This window comes from Aulonocara sp. 'chitande type north' Nkhata Bay, unplaced genomic scaffold (assembly GCF_057382095.1).
Source record: "Aulonocara sp. 'chitande type north' Nkhata Bay isolate Kocher_YH1m ecotype deep benthic unplaced genomic scaffold, A_spYH_male_GT1.1 unmapped_scaffold_23, whole genome shotgun sequence".
Lineage (NCBI taxonomy): Eukaryota > Metazoa > Chordata > Actinopteri > Cichliformes > Cichlidae > Aulonocara > Aulonocara sp. 'chitande type north' Nkhata Bay.
Window position 1 is genome coordinate 1,342,236 of NW_028234355.1, and position 23,925 is coordinate 1,366,160.

The 23,925-nt window shown below is 42.6% G+C and overlaps 1 protein-coding gene across 1 annotated transcript; it reads right to left on the minus strand.

Annotated features, from left to right (window-relative positions):
- Positions 1 to 799: 799 nt before the first annotated feature.
- Positions 800 to 22,855, minus strand: LOC147300626 (uncharacterized). The gene is made up of 7 exons (XM_086285055.1): positions 22,605 to 22,855; positions 19,607 to 19,822; positions 19,130 to 19,225; positions 17,365 to 17,520; positions 15,123 to 15,338; positions 14,490 to 14,741; positions 800 to 4,088 (listed from the first exon to the last, which is right to left on the minus strand). The coding sequence occupies exons 1-7, from the start codon at positions 22,765 to 22,767 to the stop codon at positions 3,052 to 3,054; spliced, it is 2,136 nt and encodes a 711-aa protein (XP_086141181.1). The 5' UTR covers positions 22,768 to 22,855; the 3' UTR covers positions 800 to 3,051.
- Positions 22,856 to 23,925: the final 1,070 nt, after the last annotated feature.

A 23,925-nucleotide genomic window follows, 5' to 3' on the forward strand; every position in this document is an offset into this window, starting at 1 on the left:
CTAGGGTGTTCGCCATAAGTACATGCAGGCCAAACACCAATCAAGATAAATAAAGATGAAGACTCCCGGGACTCTTCTGAGGTCCTTTTACAAAACAACAGCTGGGTATCAACAGGTGTTCACATAACAGTAGTGCAAGCTATGTTAAAAATATGAATAATAAATGACCTAAGTATATGGGTCACAAACAATACGAGAACTTGAATCAACCGCCTAACATTGTCATTCCCTAAAATATTCCCTTTCCATCTACAAAGCACTTCCCATTAATGTCAATCTAGTGTATAAATTCATTAAAAACAAAAACAAAATCCCAACAGGAGTTCTGGCAGTGTGCAAGTTAGCGAACAGTGTACAGTTAGTAAACTGTCTCATGCTTTAAACACCTTCAAACTGTGAACTTCAGAGAAAAAACTGATTTCAATAAAGGCTACCGCATGTACACGGGTAGTTTTTTTAAACTGATATTTCCAAGTGTGATTCTGAGAAATAGTTCTTTTATGTCAAGACCCAAAAATATCTCAAGCACTGTTGAGGCCATGCCAAAGAAAATGAAGAAACTTCAGTAAAGACAAAGCCCATAAACAATAAAAAATGATGTCAGAAAATGTGATAAAGGTGCAAACATTTCATGTTGCGAGACAAACACTTTTTCTTGTCCATGTGTGAAAAAAGAAACTGAGCTTCTGAAAACCTTTTCAGAAGCTCAGTTACGTTCTGGTCCCGGCAAGTAAATAAACGTAACAAATAGTTTGCCCCACTCACTTCCCACCCACGCACAAACCCCAACAACGACACCTTTTTTAAGTATTTAAGCAGCCATTTATTTTCATCAGCAGTGAGCAATGCCAAAACAATAAACAAAACTCCCTATAAAACAATCCCTAGTCTTCCCTACACCAAAATAAAAAGAAGCCAAAACAAAAGACAAGTCACTTACCTAACTATCTAACGAAAAACAGGAGAAAACTTGTTCAACAAAAGAAAACGGCTTCTCACGCCTACTAGGCTGCGACAGTGAAAGTTATACAGCAAAGATACAAAAAAAAAGTGACCGCCACTTGTTAACCTATTTACAATTATTTACATGGCAAGGCTAGAGGTACACGTGAATACTCCAGCCTGCACTACAATAACCACACACACAACTCCGTGATCGAGTCAACGGGGTTCCCCAAAAAACACTGCCAGGTGTCTGTCATCCGGACGTTAAGTACTGGAGGTGGTCCATCAATTATCCAGTCCGAGGATAGGTAAAGACTCCACCCGGATACTTAGCAGCCACGCCCAGGTGTCCACCTCCTAGGAGAGAAAAAAGGGAAAATACCGCCACCATCCTCCGGTGGGAGGCACAACACCAAGGCCTAGGCAACCGGGGTGCAACGCAGGAAATAAAAATAAGGAAAATAAAACCACGAAGGCCCTCCACCAAAATCCCAAAACGAAAGTGTCTCAAAACGAAAGTATTTACAACAGACTATTTATTCACAACAAAACACCAAACTATTTACAACACGGGGGAGATCGCGACCATGACATACTGAAACACAAGGCTTAAATACATAGAAGGAGCAATCAGGGAATGGACCACAGGAGGGAAACACAGCTGGGGCAAATTAGAACTGACGAGACAGGGAAAACGTAAACTGAACACACTAAAATAACACAGACTTTCAAAGTAAAGCAGGAAATACATAACAGTCACGCAAAAACAAAACACTGACACACCGAAACGTAACATTTCCCCCTACCCAAAAATCAAACATGTAACCCCAAGTGAAATGTTTGATCAAACAAACGAAGGCTGAAGTGAAGGCAGACGAGGCTGATGGAGGCTGGAGCGGTCCCACGGACCCTCCAGCAGACGACGAAGGCTGGGGCGGTCCCACGGACCCTCCAGCGAAGGCGGATGAAGGCTGGAGCGGTCCCACGGACCCTCCAGCGAAGGCAGACGAGCAGCCCACCAGCTGCACACACGGACACGCAGCCCACCAGCTGCACACACGGACACGCAGCCCACCAGCTGCAGAAGGCTGGAGCGGTCCCACGGACCCTCCAGCGACGACAAAGGCTGGGGCGGTCCCACGGACCCTCCAGCGACGACAAAGGCTGGGGCGGTCCCACGGACCCTCCCCCCCAGCGAAGGCGGATGAAGGCAGACGAAGCTGATGAAGGCTGGAGCGGTCCCACTGACCCTCCAGCAGACGACGAAGGCGGGAGCGGTCCCTCGGACCCTCCAGCGAAGGCGGATGAAGGCTGGAGCGGTCCCTCGGACGCTCCAGCGAAGGCGGATGAGCAGCCCACCAGCTGCACACACGGACACGCAGCCCACCAGCTGCAGAAGGCTGGAGCGGTCCCTCGGATCCTCCAGCGAAGGCAGACGGAGGCTGAAGCGGTCCTCGGACCCTCCAGCGAAGACAGAAGGCCGAAGCTGTCCCTCCTTCGGACCCTCCAGCAATCCCGGGACCCTCCAGCGAAGACAGACGGCTGAAGCGGTCCTCGGACCCCTCAGCGATCCCGGACGAGCCCCCATATGTTACACCCCGGCCTAGGCAACCGGGGTGCAACGCAGGAAAATAAAAATAAGGAAAATAAAACCACGAAGGCCCTCCACCAAAATCCCAAAACGAAAGTGTCTCAAAACGAAAGTATTTACAACAGACTATTTATTCACAACAAAACACCAAACTATTTACAACACGGGGGAGATCGCGACCATGACATACTGAAACACAAGGCTTAAATACATAGAAGGAGCAATCAGGGAATGGACCACAGGAGGGAAACACAGCTGGGGCAAATTAGAACTGACGAGACAGGGAAAACGTAAACTGAACACACTAAAATAACACAGACTTTCAAAGTAAAGCAGGAAATACATAACAGTCACGCAAAAACAAAACACTGACACACCGAAACGTAACAGAAGGTTTTTTTTCCGAATGCTCATTTTTAAATGATCCAAACACTGTTTATGTGATCTGCCATCACCATTTTCTAAGAATGAAACTTAGCATGTAGGATGGTTTCCGAAATGCATTTTCAACTGTACTAAAGTAATACAGAATGTGGCTTCTCACCTGTGTGAATTCGCATGTGCATATTCAAGTGACTCTTCCTAGTAAATCTTTTCCCACAGGTGCTACAGCAATGTGGCTTCTCACCTGTGTGAATTCGCATGTGTATATTCAAGTGACTCTTCCTAGTAAATCTTTTCCCACAGGTGCTACAGCAATGTGGCTTCTCGCCTGTGTGAATTCGCATGTGCATATTCAAATTAGATTTTACATGAAATCTTTTCCCACAACTACTACAGCAATGTGGCTTCTCGCCTGTGTGAATTCGCATGTGCATATTCAAATGACCCTTCACAGTAAATCTTTTCCCACAACTACTACAGCAATGTGGCTTCTCGCCTGTGTGAATTCGCATGTGTGTTTTCAAATTTGATTTTACATGAAATCTTTTCCCACAACTACTACAGCAATGTGGCTTATCACCTGTGTGAATTTGCATGTGTCTCTTCAAGTGACTCTTCCTAGTAAATCTTTTCCCACAGGTGCTACAGCAATGTGGCTTATCACCTGTGTGAATTTGCATGTGCATATTCAAGTGACTCTTCCTAGTAAATCTTTTCCCACAACTACTACAGCAATGTGGCTTCTCGCCTGTGTGAATTCGCATGTGTTTAGTTAAGTCTGACTTCCAAATAAATCTTTTCCCACAGGTTCTACATAACTTAGCTGTCTTGGAATTTTGAACTGACAAGCCTGATACGATTTGCTCCGACTTATTTCTGTGTGAGTTACCATCCTTGCTTTCATCCTCATCTGTGTCAGAAGAGTTGTGAGAAAGGCACTGGTCACAGCATGGTTCTGATTCACTGTGGTCACTTTTTTCACGAGATGGAAAATTTGCAGTCTCCTGCATTAGTACAAGCGGTTTTTCCTCTTCAGTGGTACTGAGTTCCTCCTGTTCCCCTTTAATCTGTGAAGGATCCTCCTGGCCTAAACTGGAGTTCTTCTCCTGGTTACAGACCTGCTGATTTGTGAGCCCCTCCACATCCTTACAGTCATGTTGTGGAAAATCTGAAGGGACAGATCAAAAAGCATACATTTTTTGCCTTAACCATTAGCAAATCTCCACATGGTAAGCATGTTGCTTAGATATACCAATGAAAATCATGTTGTGGGGAGAAACAGTTTTGCTGACTCAGTGAAAACCATTTTGGCTGCTCATTTACAAACTCTACAAATAATATAAACAGACCATCTACGATGAGAAAATAAAGACGATATATAATCAAACAAAACAAAGTCGTATCCCTGAAAATTTTTAATCAAAGTGCACAAAACATTTAAAAGTTTATTTAAAATTAGTTAAAAACTTTACAGGACACTCACTGCAGTATTTTTTTGTTTATTTTTTAGATTAACCATTCATTACCTGAAAGTTGGGGAGAATGGCAGGTAGAACCTTCACCTTTCAGGTCCCTCTTCTGTGAAAACAGCTGCCAATTTGGATTCGGAAGACAGATACCCTCTCTACTTTTAAGATTAGGCTTAGGTCAGTACTGTTGGGGCAGTTAGCATTCTCTTAAAGTCTCTTTGTATGTTTTCCTGTCTGGTGGCCTCTTGTTGGTTTACATTATGGTTAACACTAGAAATACTGACTTTTTTCTTGGTGCAAGTCCCTACCACTAGATTTACTAACCCCGTGCAAATTTGCGTAAATTCCCTGAACCTAACACCTACTAGCACCCCCAATATATATATATTAGGGGTGCAACGATACACAAAATTCACGGTTCGGTTCGGTTCGATACTTTGGTGTCACGGTTCGATATTTTTTCGATACAAAAAAAATGTTCATGCCTTTTTAATTTGTCATTTATTAAAATTATAAATATATATTTTAACTCAAAAGTACAGTTTTTAAATTTAACCCTAACCCTTGTGCGCGTTTTTTATTTTGACAGCGAATGCGCACCTGTGGACCACTTATGTGCAGCCCTGGTTATATAGCTCGTCATATTGCAGCCACAGAAATTATTTTGTCCATGAAACCATAAAGCTGCACTTTCTTTTTGCCTTATAGTCTGATTTGTCATAACTTCTCCGTTTTGTGGTAAGCTTTTATTTGGCTGTCACTTCTTCACCCTGACCTGTCTTATTTGGCTCAGCAGAACTGAAATGCTTTTACACGCGCACTCACATAAGCTCAGCGATTCTCTGCGCGATCAACCTCTCACATGTTTAAGCTGCGGGAGATTTCACTTGTCATGTTTGCATAGTAAGCTAACGATTAATAAGACGATGTCAGAGGAATTGGTGAGGAATCACTCATCTTTGGAAAAGAGAGTTTATTACAGAGAAATGGCTCTTTCCAAAATAAAAGCTATACTATCCGCTTCTTCTGGGCTATATTCTCAGCAGCATAAGGAGAATCATGTGCTAACAGCTGTCTAAATGACTCGGCTAAAGTTAGTAGCATGCTTGTTGTTTTTGTCTTTGCACTAGGATGATGTCGGTGTAAATGTGCAGTCATATTCGTTGTGTTCCCACTAGTGCTTTCAGGTTAATCTCGTTCAAATGACCTTAACGCCACAACACGGCAAATCTCCGTTAACGAGCTACCGCCGATCGCTCCGTGCATGGGGCTAGACGGCCAACACGTTAACGAGCTAACTGCGCTAACACACTAGTTCACACCCATGTAATTGAGCATTGCGTGGCACATCCAACATACTGTTTTACTTTAGTCCATGACTCGCTTACCTTCAGGGTCATACGTCACATGAAAACCAAAATAATTCCAAACGCCAGATCTGAATGAGGGTCAATTTGCCTGTTGCAAGGAGAGCTTAACTTCTGTCTCGCTAGCTTGCCCTGTGCTCTTCCTTCTGACTATGCTGTCTGTGTGGAGCGCTCAGTGGATCTGCGCTCGACAGTGCAGCCTAGGCGGAGTAGTCGAACGCAGATCCACTGAGCGCTCAACACAGACAGCATAGTCAGAATGAAGAGCGCAGGGCAAGCTAGCAAGACAGAAGTTAAGCTCTCCTTGCAACATGAACCTCCCCCACCCTCATTCAGATCTGGCGTTTGGAATTATTTTGGTTTTCATGTGACGTATGACCCTGAAGGTAAGCAAGGCAAGGCAAGGCAAGGCAAGGCAAATTTATTTGTATAGCACAATTCAACAACAAGGTGATTCAAAGTGCTTTACAGAGACATTAGAAACAAAAACAAATAAAAAGCATGATTTAAAATTGATTAAAACAAGCAAACAAACAAACTAACTAAACACACACATTTCACACCTGTTCGCGCGATCTGAACCCTTATCGTAAGGGGAGCTACCAGTCCTTCTGTGGACGAGCTACTTTCTATTTTAAATTCCCTGAATTTAAAGTACTCTCTAGACCCAGTCTAGACCCAGTTGGGGAGCTACCCAGAGCTCTAATCCCACACCTGTTCGCGCGATCTGAACCCTTATCGTAAGGGGAGCTACCAGTCCTTATGTGGACGAGCTACTTTCTGTTTTAAATTCCCCGAATTGAAAATACTCTCTAGACCCAGTCTAGACCCAGCTGGGGAGCTACCCAGAGCTCTAATCCCACTTAACAAACAAACAAACAAACAAAACAGTATATAAAATCAAAACAGATAAAATCAGAACAGTAGATAAAATCAGTAGTTAATGTAAGTTTTGAAATTTAAGCTTAACTAATTAACAAACAAACAAAACAGTATATAAAATCAAGACAGATAAAATCAGAAATAGATAAGATCAGTAGTTAGTGTAAGTTTTGAAATTTAAGCTTAAAAGTGTGGATTTGGTGCTTTATTCAAATGCAGCTGAGAACAGGTGAGTCTTCAACCTGGATTTAAATAAACTGAGTGTTTCAGCTGATCTGAGGCTTTCTGGGAGTTTGTTCCAGATATAAGGAGCATAAAAGCTGAATGCAGCTTCTCCGTGTCTGGTTCTGACTCTGAGAACTGATAAAAGACCGGATCCAGATGACCTGAGGGATCTGGAAGGTTCATACTGGGTTAGGAGGTCACTGATGTATTTTGGTCCTAAACCATTCAGAGCTTTATAGGCCAGCATCAGAACTTTAAAGTCTATCCTCTGACGGACAGGCAGCCAGTGTAAAGACCTCAGAGCTGGACTGATGTGGTCCACTTTTTTGGTCTTAGTGAGGACTCGAGCAGCAGAGTTCTGAATGAGCTGTAGTTGTCTGACTGATTTTTTAGGTAGACCTGTAAAGATGCTGTTACAGTAATCAAGCCTACTAAAGATGAATGCATGGACTAGTTTTTCCAGGTCCTGTTGAGACATCAGATCTTTTATCCTTGAAATATTCTTGAGGTGATAGTAAGCTGATTTTGTTATTGTCTTAATGTGTTTTTCTAAGTTTAGGTCTGCATCCATCACTACACCCAAATTTCTCGCCTGGTCTGTGGTTTTTAGATGTATAGATTGAAGTTCTCTGGTGACCTGTAAAATTGCAAAGTGAAAGCAAAAAAACAAGCGCAAATTCAAACGGGATTTCAATATGTCACATATTGACAGTGGCTCACCGATGCCAATGACATAATTACCCAGCTACATTTCTGAAAGAATGCAAAAGCATTGACATATATTTTTCCTTCCTACAATAGCCCGACGGGCAGGGCAGAGATAGATTTTGGTAGCCCGACTGAAAAAATTGCTAGCCCCAGGATGTCGGGCTAGCGATTTTGCGAGCCCTGTATCTGATTGAGGAATCACTCATCTTTGGAAAAGAGAGTTTATTACAGAGAAATGTCTCTTTCCAAAATAAAAGCTATACTATCCGCTTCTTCTGGGCTATATTCTCAGCAGCATATTAAACATATCAGGTCCCCATAAGGAGAATCATGTGCTAACAGCTGTCTAAATGACTCGGCTATAGTTAGTAGCATGCTTGTTGTTTTTGTCTTTGCACTAGGATGATGTCGGCGTAAATGTGCAGTCATAGTCGTTGTGTTCCCACTAGTGCTTTCAGGTTAATCTCGTTGAAATGACCTTAACGCCACAACACGGCAAATCTCCGTTAACGAGCTACCACCGATCGCCCCGTGCATGGGGCTAGACGGCCAACACGTTAACGAGCTAACTGCGCTAACACACTAGTTCCCACCCATGTAATTGAGCATTGCATGGCACATCCAACATACTGTTTTACTTTAGTCCATGACTCGCTTAGTGGAGCTGTTCTCATCGAGACGACCCCTCCTAACTACAGTTTTATCAGTGAGGCCAGGGTGAGCAGGAGAGGAGGAGGGGTTGCTGTCTTATTTAATGAATCATTTCAATGTAAGCAGCTATCTCCTGGAAGTTTTCAGTCTTTTGAATATGTGGCTTTACAGCTGAAGGCCCCGTCCAAAGTTGTGTTTCTTAATGTTTACAGGCCTCCCAAATACTGCACAGACTTTTTTAATGACCTCAGTGAACTGCTGTCTGTGATCTGTGTTGATTTCGACTGTGTAATTATTGTTGGGGATTTTAACATCCATGTGGACAACCCTCAGGACAAAGGGACTAAAGACCTGAGTAACACTCTGGGCAACTTTGGGCTGACTCAGCATGTAACAGAGGCCACACATAATAGAGGACACACTCTTGACCTACTGATCTCCAAGAGCCTGAGCATTTCAAACATTACTGTGTCTGATGTGGGCTTATCTGATCATTACTGTGTTTTCTTTGAAAGTAAAATCTCAGCCCACACAAATACAGTGGGGCAAAAAAGTATTTAGTCAGCCACCAATCGTGCAAGTTCCCCCACCTAAAATGATGACAGAGGTCAGTAATTTGCACCAGAGGTACACTTCAACTGTGAGAGACAGAATGTGAAAAAAAAATCCATGAATCCACATGGTAGGATTTGTAAAGAATTTATTGGTAAATCAGGGTGGAAAATAAGTATTTGGTCAATAACAAAAATACAACTCAATACTTTGTAACATAACCTTTGTTGGCATTAACAGAGGTCAAACGTTTACTATAGGTCTCTACCAGGTTTGCACACACAGTAGCTGGTATTTTGGCCCATTCCTCCATGCAGATCTTCTCGAGAGCAGTGATGTTTTGGGGCTGTCGCCGAGCAACACGGACTTTCAACTTCCGCCACAGATTTTCTATGGGGTTGAGGTCTGGAGACTGGCTAGGCCACTCCAGGACTTTCAAATGCTTCTTACGGAGCCACTCCTTTGTTGCCCGGGCGGTGTGTTTTGGATCATTGTCATGTTGGAAGACCCAGCCTCGTTTCATCTTCAAAGTTCTCACTGATGGAAGGAGGTTTTGGCTCAAAATCTCACGATACATGGCCCCATTCATTCTGTCCTTAACACGGATCAGTCGTCCTGTCCCCTTGGCAGAAAAACAGCCCCATAGCATGATGTTTCCACCCCCATGCTTCACAGTAGGTATGGTGTTCTTGGGATGCAACTCAGTATTCTTCTTCCTCCAAACACGACGAATTGAGTTTATACCAAAAAGTTCTACTTTGGTTTCATCTGACCACATGACATTCTCCCAATCCTCTGCTGTATCATCCATGTGCTCTCTGGCAAACTTCAGACGGGCCTGGACATGCACTGGCTTCAGCAGCGGAACACGTCTGGCACTGCGGGATTTGATTCCCTGCCGTTGTAGTGTGTTACTGATGGTGACCTTTGTTACTTTGGTCCCAGCTCTCTGCAGGTCATTCACCAGGTCCCCCCGTGTGGTTCTGGGATCTTTGCTCACCGTTCTCATGATCATTTTGACCCCACGGGATGAGATCTTGCGTGGAGCCCCAGATCGAGGGAGATTATCAGTGGTCTTGTATGTCTTCCATTTTCTGATGATTGCTCCCACAGTTGATTTTTTCACACCAAGCTGCTTGCCTATTGTAGATTCACTCTTCCCAGTCTGGTGCAAGTCTACAATACTTTTCCTGGTGTCCTTCGAAAGCTCTTTGGTCTTGGCCATGGCGGAGTTTGGAGTCTGACTGTTTGAGGCTGTGGACAGGTGTCTTTTATACAGATGATGAGTTCAAACAGGTGCCATTCATACAGGTAACGAGTGGGGGACGGAAAAGCTTCTTACAGAAGACGTTACAGGTCTGTGAGAGCCAGAGATTTTCCTTGTTTGAGGTGACCAAATACTTATTTTCCACCCTAATTTACGAAGAAATTCTTTACAAATCCTACCATGTGAATTCATGGATTTTTTTTTCACATTCTGTCTCTCACAGTTGAAGTGTACCTCTGGTGCAAATTACTGACCTCTGTCATCATTTTAAGTGGGGGAACTTGCACAGTCGGTGGCTGACTAAATACTTTTTTGCCCCACTGTATATTTCTACTTGGAGAAATTTAAGGGGCTTATCCCTCAAAACTTTAAATACAATAAAGTTGCAAAAAATAGTTTCCCACCACAGGAAATTTATTTTGAGTGTCTTCATAGTTTTATTTTGGAGATACAGCAATTTTTATATACTGCAGGAAAAACAAAAAACAATCCTATGATGCAAATTTGCAAAGAAAACAGCATGTGCATCATTTCACTGTGGGAAGTGTTACGAACAGCTGATAGGAACGGCAAAGCGTGTTTCTGGAATATTATGTTTTTGTTCCTGCAAGCGCTTTTTATGCAATTTTTGCAAAGCTATATGTGGAACGAAACCGTGACCGAGGACAAGCTGATGGCATCAGATGTAAGTACAACTCCTCCGGTTTCATATGCAAAACAAATTATTGCGCTAGCTTACACGGTTCAGGTTCTACAGGGATTTAAAAATAGTTACGCAAAACGGAGCGTGCTGCTCTGACCGGCTTTAAAGGGTTAACAATGACTTTAAAAAAATAATATAAAATAGTGTGCAACACCACTGAAGTTTGTTTTTTTTAAACTCTCTTTTCAACCAACGGCAGTCACTCTCCAAATAACTTCTGCTTAGCTTTCCGAGCTTCCCTCGGGTCCTCTTAATCAGCGGTCTCCAACCTTTTTTGCGCCACGGACCAGTTTATGCCCGACAATATTTTCACGGACCGGCCTTTAAGGTGTCGCGGATAAATTAGGGAGGGGCTAATAATCGGCTCAGTCATTTTTAATGATCGTTGAAGGCCCAGATCGTAATCGTGATTAAAATTCGATTAATTGAGCAGCCCTACGTACTATGGCAATGACAGACCTTAGCAGACTCTGTGGGTCCAGCACGAGTGAAGCACGAGCGATTTGCTACTGCACTGGGCATTCCAATGTCCTCCTCTACCCACACAGTGCCGTCTTTTGCCGTGTGGCTCAGACTGGGCTTCCCAGTACCACGGTGCCTCTTCCATGGAGGCATGTTGGGTTCTTGTTCCGTCTCCTTTTTAGATTCTTCTGAGGAGGTATCAGTGGCCTGCTGGACAAATGAAACCTCTCCTCCATCAGAGTCTGCTTCATCCATTTCCTGAAGCAAGGAAATGGATGCGCGCCTGTTGCGCGCAGATGTTCTTCCTGTGAGGCAGTGATACAGAGGCCATCCTGATGTGCCTTGTCAGAAATGCGAAGAAGAAATGATTCTCCAGCCTGGGCTGTCTGCTTTTATGCACAGCACTGTGCTGAAGTAATGCAATGCCACTCCCTCACATACACAGTCACAATGGAAGATCTGTGGTGAGAGTCAAGGAACTGCATTGCTGAATGCTGCAAACAGACTATGACACAGACAGACAGACTGTGTGGGAGAGTAACCTAAGACAAAAGGCAGAAAGATGAAGAGATGAACCAACCTGGAACTGAGGGACAGAATTAATTTTTTATGTTTTGCTATTTTTACATGAACAGGCAAAGGAGAGAACATGCAACGCTGGGGAGATCACACATGTCACTCATGTCATTGTATTAGCAACTTTTCATTCTGTTTTCACACAATTTTTTATAAATAAAACAGACTTGTGTTTCCATATATTGTGAATGTGTCTTACACATTTGCAGGTCAGTCAATGTGTGGGATATTTTGTATAGATACGGCAGGCATTTCTGAAGGTTGTAACACAGAGGTTTGGCCTGCCTTGGATCTGAGCTACTCTGAGTAAACGTGCCAGGCCTCAAAGATAATGGGTGGTTTGCACAACAAAAGCAGGAGAATTGAGCTGACGACCTTTGAAAATCTCAGTAGGGGTGAATAACACCTTGGGTTAGTAAATTTAGTGTAAAAAAAAGTAAGAAAAAATAAACAACATCATTTTAAAAAATGTTTGAAACTCAAGAGGTCAGAAATTTCACCAAGCTGTGTTACGGCTATTCTTCCCATCCCATGCAAGGACACCTGGATTGGCTGGAGGACTGTTTACTTAGCCTGATAGGCCGAAGGACACTGTCTCAGCTAAACTATGGACACGCAGACACACACACTTACACTGATAAGCACTCACTCATCCCCTCTCCCTTTCCAACGCCTTCGATGCTTGTGCCCTACCGGGGAAGATAGCAGTCAACTGGACCAGCACAGATGCTGCAGGACCGGATGCGCTGTCTACACCGGCTCTCTCTTACCCTTTACCCGCCCCTGTTGCTTGTCTTGTGTTTCTATGGTGTATTGATAGTCATGTGCTTTTGTGCTGAGGTATTTTTTCTGTTATCAAACTGTTCTCCCACTAGGAGCTCAGTCTGAGTGGAGTTTTTTTTCTCCTCCTCTTACCTCATGTAGTGTATTTTCGTTGTTTTTTCCTATCAGCCTACCTTTCTGACATGTTAGATTAGATTAGATAGAACTTTATTAATCCCTCGGGTGGGTTCCTCTGGGAAATTCGATTTCCAAAAAAGCACAGCACCGACAGAAGTTACAGAGTTACAGAATATTATATATATATATATATATATATATATATATATACACACACACACACACACACACACACATATATATAAATACAGAGACAATATAAATAAAATATACGAAGGGGATAAATAGAATAAATAGGAATAAAAATAAAAATACAAGTGAATTGCACATTTCAAGTATTGAGTCTATTGCACCGTTGACTATTTACAAAAGTATTGCACAAAAGGTATTGCACAGTGAGGTGAAGAGGCACTACAGCTTAGTTGTTCCCCCCTCCTTTGTCCTCCTGTTTCCCCTCCCTCTCCCCTCCAGGGAGGAGTTAAACAGTCTGATGGCGTGTGGGACAAAGGAGTTTTTAAGTCTGTTAGTTCTTGTCTTTGGGAGAAGCAACCTGTCACTGAACAGACTCTTCTGGTTGTTAATGGCCGTGTGCAGAGGATGCCCAGCATTGTCCATAATGTCCATGTCTGCCCAATGTGATGTTTGTGTAAAGTTGGTCAGAAGGTTCCTTTGTAAGTGCGCATGCGCCATTAGCGTGCTGCCTGCTGTAACCCTAATTTCCCTCGGGATGAATAAAGTATTCTGATTCTGATTCTGAAGCTGAGCATTTTTAAAATCAGGGTCACACCTATACTTCTCTATAGCTCGTAAACATGAAGCAAAGACAGCGCTTTGTATGTTGCAGACATTCATCAGCAGCTGCTTAAAACAAATCCTCCGTATCCAGTGGCCAGAGAGGATTACAAACTGTGGACAAGTACAAACCAGAAACCAATAGCAATACAGTTCTGAGAGAAAGTGGTGCTGGATTGGCCACACAATCAGGAAGTCCACCAATAACATCACTACACAGGCCTTGTGCTGGAATCCAAAGGGAAAGAAGAAGAAAGACCCAGAAACACATGGCACAAGGACACACCTATCATAGTGTTGTGTGGTTTGCTAAAAGCTTAGTTTCAAATCGATATATTTTATTTTTAAATTGATCGTTCAGTCCTCATGGGGATTGTTATGTTATCCACAAAAGGTTTAGTGGATGTACTCAGTCATAATGTACAGGGGCGGCTCCAGAATTTTTTCATATGGGTGGCCATATGGGGGCCACTGAAAACATTGAGATGGCACACCAAAAACATAATTTAAAGTTCTTTTTTTTGTTTTATTTTTTTATATGCTGTTGTCAAATATAGGTCACTTGAAAAATGTGGCCAAAAAAAGAAAGAAAAGTACATGCCTAGTTAATTTCCTGTTATTAAATTTGATATTCACTGTAAGTGTGCCTGCAGGTGCAGGGGCGCAGCACAGGCGAAGGAGTGACGACTGCAATTTGGAGGGACAAACAAAGTGACCATATGAATGACAAATATGAATATGGAGGAATAAATAACAAGCTGACGTTTCAACTCATTGTAGGGTGTCTTCCTCTCTCTTGTACTCAATTATTTTCAACATAAGACAGTCCTGACAGGGGCGACACTGGGAGGGCTAGACATTTTGGCTCTTAGAATATTACGTCAGTTTCCTTATTGCAGTCGGTCTTTAAATTCTTCATGTGCCTCTATAAAGTATATTGGAGGTCTGATTAGGACCCAACATGAGTTAGATTTCTTAATACAAAACTGAATCTATCTATTAAAGTTTTGCATACCTATTCTGTGCAACTTTACTTCAGGGTTCCACATGATGCCCAGCTCCTGCCCGGTCCAGATGATGATGCCTTTGGTTTCCTGCTTCAGTGCAAGCTGCTCTCCTTCCTGATTGGTGGAGATTTCCTCCTGTTCCTCTTTAGTCTGTGGAGGATCTGTGTTCTGCTGGTCCAGACTGGAGTTCCTTTCCTGGCTACAGACCTGCGGGTCATCCAGATCCTCATTTTCCTTACAATCATGTTGCTGTGGGAGATCTTGATGGACAGAACACACAAGAAAAAAGTCACACTGTGAGCAGGTCTCTCAGATATGTGAGCGATATTTAAATATTCTCTCTCATGCAGCGAACAGAGAAGAATTCTGTTTACATGCAGAAAGTCATCATTTATGAGGCGTACAGCTCACTACTCCAACTTGGTCCTTGTGGCCAATAATCCACAGTTTTCATTGTCTCAACATTTTTCTACATTCTGCGTACAGTTCTGGGCTAACATGACTTAAATCTGAAACAGAAAACATGTCTCCAGTGAGGCAGTATCCCAGGCGGTAATGCACGCCATGTGTCTTTGTGACATTTTGTTATAAGTCATATTCATTTCTATATTATGAAATCTGCTTATTACACTTTTACATACCAAATCTGGTCAGCCGTGATCCAGGTTTCCACAACAAATCCAGCTGTTCTCCGGTCCAGACATTAATCCCTTCATCCTCCTGCTTCAGTGCAAGCTGCTCTCCTTCCTGATTGGTGGAGATTTCCTCCTGTTCCTCTTTAGTCTGTAGAGGCTCTGGGTCCTCCTGGTTGAGACTGGAGCTCCTCTCCTGGTCACAGAACTGCTGATCATCCAGACCTTCGTGTTCAACAAAAGGACACAAGAAAATAGTGACTAATGTGATGATAAGAAAGCTCAAGAAGGATGAAAACGGTCACCTATTGAGAATTTAGCTTGCGTTTTATGTTGCCACAGAAACATTCACTGATAGTCATTTGTTCACTGGATGATGTTGATAACCTTACAGCTGTCTGGGGTCTGATTTTTAGATGTGACTGCCAGTGATCATCACACACTGTGAATAAACAAACAAATGAACAGCAGCATGATCTGAATATGATCATGAAAGCTTAAAGTATTTTACGACGGCAGGTAAGATATGCTGTTAATGCTAATCTTTTAACATTTTACTAATAAATATGATGCAAATCTCATGGTCCACTACATTCCAAAGATGCTCTGTTGGGTTGAGAGCTGGTAACTCTGGAGACCCGAGTACAGAGAACTCAATGTCATTTTAAGGGAACTGCATATTTTCTCTTTTTTGGACTACTCTCTGTAAATCATGCAGATGTTTGTGCTGGAAATTTAAACAGATCAGCAGTTTCTGAAATACTCAGATCAGCCAATGTGGCACCAACACCCACACCATGATCAAAGTGATTTCAATCACCGTCACTGATCGCTATATGCTGAAATGCATGGACTGCTGCCATCTGATTGGCTGATTACATTTTGGATTAAAGAGTAGTTGAACGGGTGTAGTTAACAAAGTGGCCGTAAGTATGTTTACATAGATGCAGTGTTAGGGAGTAACGGCATACATGTACCGGCGTTATGCATTTAAAATACAAAACATGAGTAACTGTATTCCGATATCCATCCATCCATTCGCTTATCCTTTTCAGGGTCGCGGGGGGCGCTGGAGCCTATCCCAGCTGTTATAGGGCGAAAGGTGAGGTACACCCTGGACAGGTCGCCAGTCTGTCGCAGGGCTAACACATAGGGACAGACAACCATTCACACTCACATTCACACCTAGTGGCAATTTGGATTATCCAATTAACCTATCCCCACAAGCTGCATGTCTTTGGACGGTGGGAGGAAGCCGGAGTACCCGGAGAGAACCCACGCAAACACGGTGAGAACATGCAAACTCCACACAGAAAGACCCCGGCCTGATGGTGGAATTGAACTCAGGACTTTCTTGCTGTGAGGCAACAGTGCTAACCACCGTGCCGCCGATAGTTACCGATAATTTGGTAATAATTAGAATACAGTTACTTCTAAATAAATGGATTACACGATGGTCTTTTCCTGTTTCATATGTCAGGCTATACCCTCTCTAATTTTGTTGATTTCACGCATTACCGGAAACCCAAACAAAACACGCAACAAGAAGCTCTAGTGTAAGTCTCTTGGTAATGTTGGTGGCGTCAGTTATACAATGGACCCAGAAACCGAGCTGCTCTCAACTATAAAGACTCCACCCGAAAGAAACATCTGGAAGTACATTCTTTTTTTAAAGACTAACATTAGCTAGGGCTGTGCGACATGACCAAAATCTCATATCCCAATATAAGACGTTTCTCGTCTTATATTGTAGTTTTATTTTATAGTGTTTCTGTGTTCTGCTGGTCCAGACTGGAGTTCCTTTCCTGGCTACAGACCTGCGGGTCATCCAGATCCTCATTTTCCTTACAATCATGTTGCTGTGGGAGGTCTTGATGGACAGAACACACAAGAAAAAAGTCACACTGTGAGCAGGTCTCTCAGATATGTGAGCGATATTTAAATATTCTCTCTCATGCAGCGAACAGAGAAGAATTCTGTTTACATGCAGAAAGTCATCATTTATGAGGCGTACAGCTCACTACTCCAACTTGGTCCTTGTGGCCAATAATCCACAGTTTTCATTGTCTCAACATTTTTCTACATTCTGCGTACAGTTCTGGGCTAACATGACTTAAATCTGAAACAGAAAACATGTCTCCAGTGAGGCAGTATCCCAGGCGGTAATGCACGCCATGTGTCTTTGTGACATTTTGTTATAAGTCATATTCATTTCTATATTATGAAATCTGCTTATTACACTTTTACATACCAAATCTGGTCAGCCGTGATCCAGGTTTCCACAACAAATCCAGCTGTTCTCCGGTCCAGACATTAATCCCTTCATCCTCCTGCTTCAGTGCAAGCTGCTCTCCTCCCTGATTGGTGGAGATTTCCTCCTGTTCCTCTTTAGTCTGTAGAGGCTCTGGGTCCTCCTGGTTGAGACTGGAGCTCCTCTCATGGTCACAGAACTGCTGATCATCCAGACCTTCGTGTTCAACAAAAGGACACAAGAAAATAGTGACTAATGTGATGATAAGAAAGCTCAAGAAGGATGAAAACGGTCACCTATTGAGAATTTAGCTTGCGTTTTATGTTGCCACAGAAACATTCACTGATAGTCATTTGTTCACTGGATGATGTTGATAACCTTACAGCTGTCTGGGGTCTGATTTTTAGATGTGACTGCCAGTGATCATCACACACTGTGAATAAACAAACAAATGAACAGCAGCATGATCTGAATATGATCATGAAAGCTTAAAGTATTTTACGACGGCAGGTAAGATATGCTGTTAATGCTAATCTTTTAACATTTTACTAATAAATATGATGCAAATCTCATGGTCCACTACATTCCAAAGATGCTCTGTTGGGTTGAGAGCTGGTAACTCTGGAGACCCGAGTACAGAGAACTCAATGTCATTTTAAGGGAACTGCATATTTTCTCTTTTTTGGACTACTCTCTGTAAATCATGCAGATGTTTGTGCTGGAAATTTAAACAGATCAGCAGTTTCTGAAATACTCAGATCAGCCAATGTGGCACCAACACCCACACCATGATCAAAGTGATTTCAATCACCGTCACTGATCGCTATATGCTGAAATGCATGGACTGCTGCCATCTGATTGGCTGATTACATTTTGGATTAAAGAGTAGTTGAACGGGTGTAGTTAACAAAGTGGCCGTAAGTATGTTTACATAGATGCAGTGTTAGGGAGTAACGGCATACATGTACCGGCGTTATGCATTTAAAATACAAAACATGAGTAACTGTATTCCGATATCCATCCATCCATTCGCTTATCCTTTTCAGGGTCGCGGGGGGCGCTGGAGCCTATCCCAGCTGTTATAGGGCGAAAGGTGAGGTACACCCTGGACAGGTCGCCAGTCTGTCGCAGGGCTAACACATAGGGACAGACAACCATTCACACTCACATTCACACCTAGTGGCAATTTGGATTATCCAATTAACCTATCCCCACAAGCTGCATGTCTTTGGACGGTGGGAGGAAGCCGGAGTACCCGGAGAGAACCCACGCAAACACGGTGAGAACATGCAAACTCCACACAGAAAGACCCCGGCCTGATGGTGGAATTGAACTCAGGACTTTCTTGCTGTGAGGCAACAGTGCTAACCACCGTGCCGCCGATAGTTACCGATAATTTGGTAATAATTAGAATACAGTTACTTCTAAATAAATGGATTACACGATGGTCTTTTCCTGTTTCATATGTCAGGCTATACCCTCTCTAATTTTGTTGATTTCACGCATTACCGGAAACCCAAACAAAACACGCAACAAGAAGCTCTAGTGTAAGTCTCTTGGTAATGTTGGTGGCGTCAGTTATACAATGGACCCAGAAACCGAGCTGCTCTCAACTATAAAGACTCCACCCGAAAGAAACATCTGGAAGTACATTCTTTTTTTAAAGACTAACATTAGCTAGGGCTGTGCGACATGACCAAAATCTCATATCCCAATATAAGACGTTTCTCGTCTTATATTGTAGTTTTATTTTATAGTGTTTCTGTGTTCTGCTGGTCCAGACTGGAGTTCCTTTCCTGGCTACAGACCTGCGGGTCATCCAGATCCTCATTTTCCTTACAATCATGTTGCTGTGGGAGGTCTTGATGGACAGAACACACAAGAAAAAAGTCACACTGTGAGCAGGTCTCTCAGATATGTGAGCGATATTTAAATATTCTCTCTCATGCAGCGAACAGAGAAGAATTCTGTTTACATGCAGAAAGTCATCATTTATGAGGCGTACAGCTCACTACTCCAACTTGGTCCTTGTGGCCAATAATCCACAGTTTTCATTGTCTCAACATTTTTCTACATTCTGCGTACAGTTCTGGGCTAACATGACTTAAATCTGAAACAGAAAACATGTCTCCAGTGAGGCAGTATCCCAGGCGGTAATGCACGCCATGTGTCTTTGTGACATTTTGTTATAAGTCATATTCATTTCTATATTATGAAATCTGCTTATTACACTTTTACATACCAAATCTGGTCAGCCGTGATCCAGGTTTCCACAACAAATCCAGCTGTTCTCCGGTCCAGACATTAATCCCTTCATCCTCCTGCTTCAGTGCAAGCTGCTCTCCTCCCTGATTGGTGGAGATTTCCTCCTGTTCCTCTTTAGTCTGTAGAGGCTCTGGGTCCTCCTGGTTGAGACTGGAGCTCCTCTCATGGTCACAGAACTGCTGATCATCCAGACCTTCGTGTTCAACAAAAGGACACAAGAAAATAGTGACTAATGTGATGATAAGAAAGCTCAAGAAGGATGAAAACGGTCACCTATTGAGAATTTAGCTTGCGTTTTATGTTGCCACAGAAACATTCACTGATAGTCATTTGTTCACTGGATGATGTTGATAACCTTACAGCTGTCTGGGGTCTGATTTTTAGATGTGACTGCCAGTGATCATCACACACTGTGAATAAACAAACAAATGAACAGCAGCATGATCTGAATATGATCATGAAAGCTTAAAGTATTTTACGACGGCAGGTAAGATATGCTGTTAATGCTAATCTTTTAACATTTTACTAATAAATATGATGCAAATCTCATGGTCCACTACATTCCAAAGATGCTCTGTTGGGTTGAGAGCTGGTAACTCTGGAGACCCGAGTACAGAGAACTCAATGTCATTTTAAGGGAACTGCATATTTTCTCTTTTTTGGACTACTCTCTGTAAATCATGCAGATGTTTGTGCTGGAAATTTAAACAGATCAGCAGTTTCTGAAATACTCAGATCAGCCAATGTGGCACCAACACCCACACCATGATCAAAGTGATTTCAATCACCGTCACTGATCGCTATATGCTGAAATGCATGGACTGCTGCCATCTGATTGGCTGATTACATTTTGGATTAAAGAGTAGTTGAACGGGTGTAGTTAACAAAGTGGCCGTAAGTATGTTTACATAGATGCAGTGTTAGGGAGTAACGGCATACATGTACCGGCGTTATGCATTTAAAATACAAAACATGAGTAACTGTATTCCGATATCCATCCATCCATTCGCTTATCCTTTTCAGGGTCGCGGGGGGCGCTGGAGCCTATCCCAGCTGTTATAGGGCAAAAGGTGAGGTACACCCTGGACAGGTCGCCAGTCTGTCGCAGGGCTAACACATAGGGACAGACAACCATTCACACTCACATTCACACCTAGTGGCAATTTGGATTATCCAATTAACCTATCCCCACAAGCTGCATGTCTTTGGACGGTGGGAGGAAGCCGGAGTACCCGGAGAGAACCCACGCAAACACGGTGAGAACATGCAAACTCCACACAGAAAGACCCCGGCCTGATGGTGGAATTGAACTCAGGACTTTCTTGCTGTGAGGCAACAGTGCTAACCACCGTGCCGCCGATAGTTACCGATAATTTGGTAATAATTAGAATACAGTTACTTCTAAATAAATGGATTACACGATGGTCTTTTCCTGTTTCATATGTCAGGCTATACCCTCTCTAATTTTGTTGATTTCACGCATTACCGGAAACCCAAACAAAACACGCAACAAGAAGCTCTAGTGTAAGTCTCTTGGTAATGTTGGTGGCGTCAGTTATACAATGGACCCAGAAACCGAGCTGCTCTCAACTATAAAGACTCCACCCGAAAGAAACATCTGGAAGTACATTCTTTTTTTAAAGACTAACATTAGCTAGGGCTGTGTGACATGACCAAAATCTCATATCCCAATATAAGACGTTTCTCGTCCCGATAATGATATATATGACAAAATAGTGCTTTTTCTGTAAATTTTGTGAATATTGGGCAACTTGACTTTCATGAAGTGTTTTCAGCTGGGTGTCGTGTACCTGGAGTCGAGTATTTTGACCAATGCACTATATATTTTTAGATATATGTTGTAACGGCCGCCATTTTCTTTTTGAGTATTTATTACACGTGGGGGAAAAGCCTGTTCTAACGTATGAGTCTAAGGTTTATTTTGAGCACCTGATGGCTCTTTTTTGCTTCTCATCTATAAACTCTCTCCACAAACTTTCACATGATTCATGCGTAGGTGGTCGAAGAGGTTTGTCGTGTTTGAGTCCGTGGTGGGAACCAGTCTGGGCATAATTTCCATAGTACAGTTTTCTGATCCGTGTCAGACTTTTCATAACCAAACCATGTCCATGCAACAGGGGGAGCCCCTCATTTAGGAATAACATCCTCAATTTGTTTTGACTGGTCCTTCTGTTTGGAGCTACCAGGTTCTGCCTCATCTTTATTGATTGTACAGCCCTAACGTAAGCCTACTACAACTACCTTGTATTAGTTTATGTAGCTATCTAGGTTATGTCTCACTTCAGAATCTTCGATGTACTATTGCTGTGTGACTCATTACTATTACTGAAGGCTGCATTACAACCTGCTACTTGCAAATAATTATGTGCAGTTCTGAAAGCAAACAGAAAGAAAACCTATTACTGATACAGAAATTGTGTTCTATACGAGATCGCTGCAAAAACTGCAGCCTTGCCTAATGTCCACCCTACTGTTACTCATTTTACATCACGATTTAAAAATTTACTTGAGATTGCTTTCAGAACTGCACATGATTGTTTGTAGCTAGCAGGATGTTAATGCTATGAATCAAGTCTAACAGTCTTTAGTCTATGAAATAACTTTAGCTAAAGCCAGCTAACAATGTTAGCTCGGTGGCTAGTAGCCTTCAGTTATAGCAATAATTCACACAGCAATAGTACATTCAAGTAGTTGTAACAAGCAAGTAATAAAGTAATCCGGACCAAAGTATTCAGAATACGTTATTCACATTGAGTAACTTAATGGAATAGTTACAAACTCCATTTGGGCCATGTATTCTGTAATCTTTCGTGGAAAACATTTTAAAAGTAACCTTCTCAACACTGCACAGATATAACTTCATACACTTTACTGTGGTGTATTACTAGTTCAATGCATTTAGATCATGCCCACGTGAATCACACGATGATCCCGCAACCCTCACACCTCCACACCTGTATTGTGTGACTTTATCCCGGGTCTGATATCAAGCAGTCTTAGCTGACGGATCTCTTCCTCATACCGGACGATCGTTTTTTCAAACTCTGAGAAGATTTCTTCTGCAGCAGAAGTTAATCTCTCCTTGATAAACTCTCTAAGATTCTGAACTGAAGACATTATTGCAACAACAACCGACACGGCCAAACCAACATCTTCAAACTTAATTCAGGATCGCGATGTGATCTCTCAATGGCGCCATTGCTGCTATTCTTCTTCTACTGAATTTACGGTAGGCTGGAGGTATAAAAGGCGTAATACTGCCCTCGTCAGGTCTCCTGATTTCTCTAGTACAGACTCTGCTTTGTCTTTCTACAAAGAGTTGATGACATTAAATACAGATGTTTTAACAGTGCTTGAATGTTTTATTTTGTTTACTCTAGCCTCCAACTCAAACTTTGGTTGCTCCTATGCCCACGTCACTTCCTCCACCAATCAGAATGAGGGTCCGGGTTCAGGAAGACGTCTTCCTGATCCCAGTTCCACAAAGGTCGGTGAAAACTTTTAAGTTTGAGCAGTATATAAAAATAAATCCCAATCTGATTGGTATAGTGTTTTTTTGTTGTTGTTGTTGTTGTTTTGTTTTTAATTTCTGTTTAATCGCCGGTCATTGCTCTGCATCCCAGTGAGGCCAACTCCTGCTCTGTGTCGTGGCTGTGTGAGCAGGCAGCTCAGCGTTACTACCAGAAATGTGGCCTCCTGCCTCGTCTCTCTCTGCAGAAAGAAGGCGCTCTGCTCTCCCCGCAGGACCAGCTACTGGCCGTCCTGCACACAAATGAAGAGGTGAGGTGACACTGAGGAGAGCCAGAAGTGACCATACTTGGACCACAGACAATTTAAAAGATGCTGAAGACTACCATGATTGGTTGATGAAGTCTGATCACGAGTGTTTAAGACAAATGTTGTCACTGTTGCTATCTTGGATTTTTTTTTAAAAAAACCCACAGTGACAAGAGGATGGCTATGACTGTGAAACAGCTTGCATGTCAGCCAGTGAGCATACTCCTTTTCTTAGGCAAAGTATGGCCCAAATTCATAAAATAGACTTTCTCATAGACACAGAGGTCTTTTTTAAATCACTGATAGAAGGAATGGAGGTTCTAGGTCCTTCCACAATGACTTCATCTTTCATTACCCAGATGAGGCGTGCAGGTTTTAGACTGTATGATTCTGGTAAGAAGGTGAAGGGCTGATTATGTTAAGCTGCCTGAGAAACTACAATCTGAGAAACTGTAAAGATTAGAACCATTTCTATTACCAGACTGGATGCTGACTTGC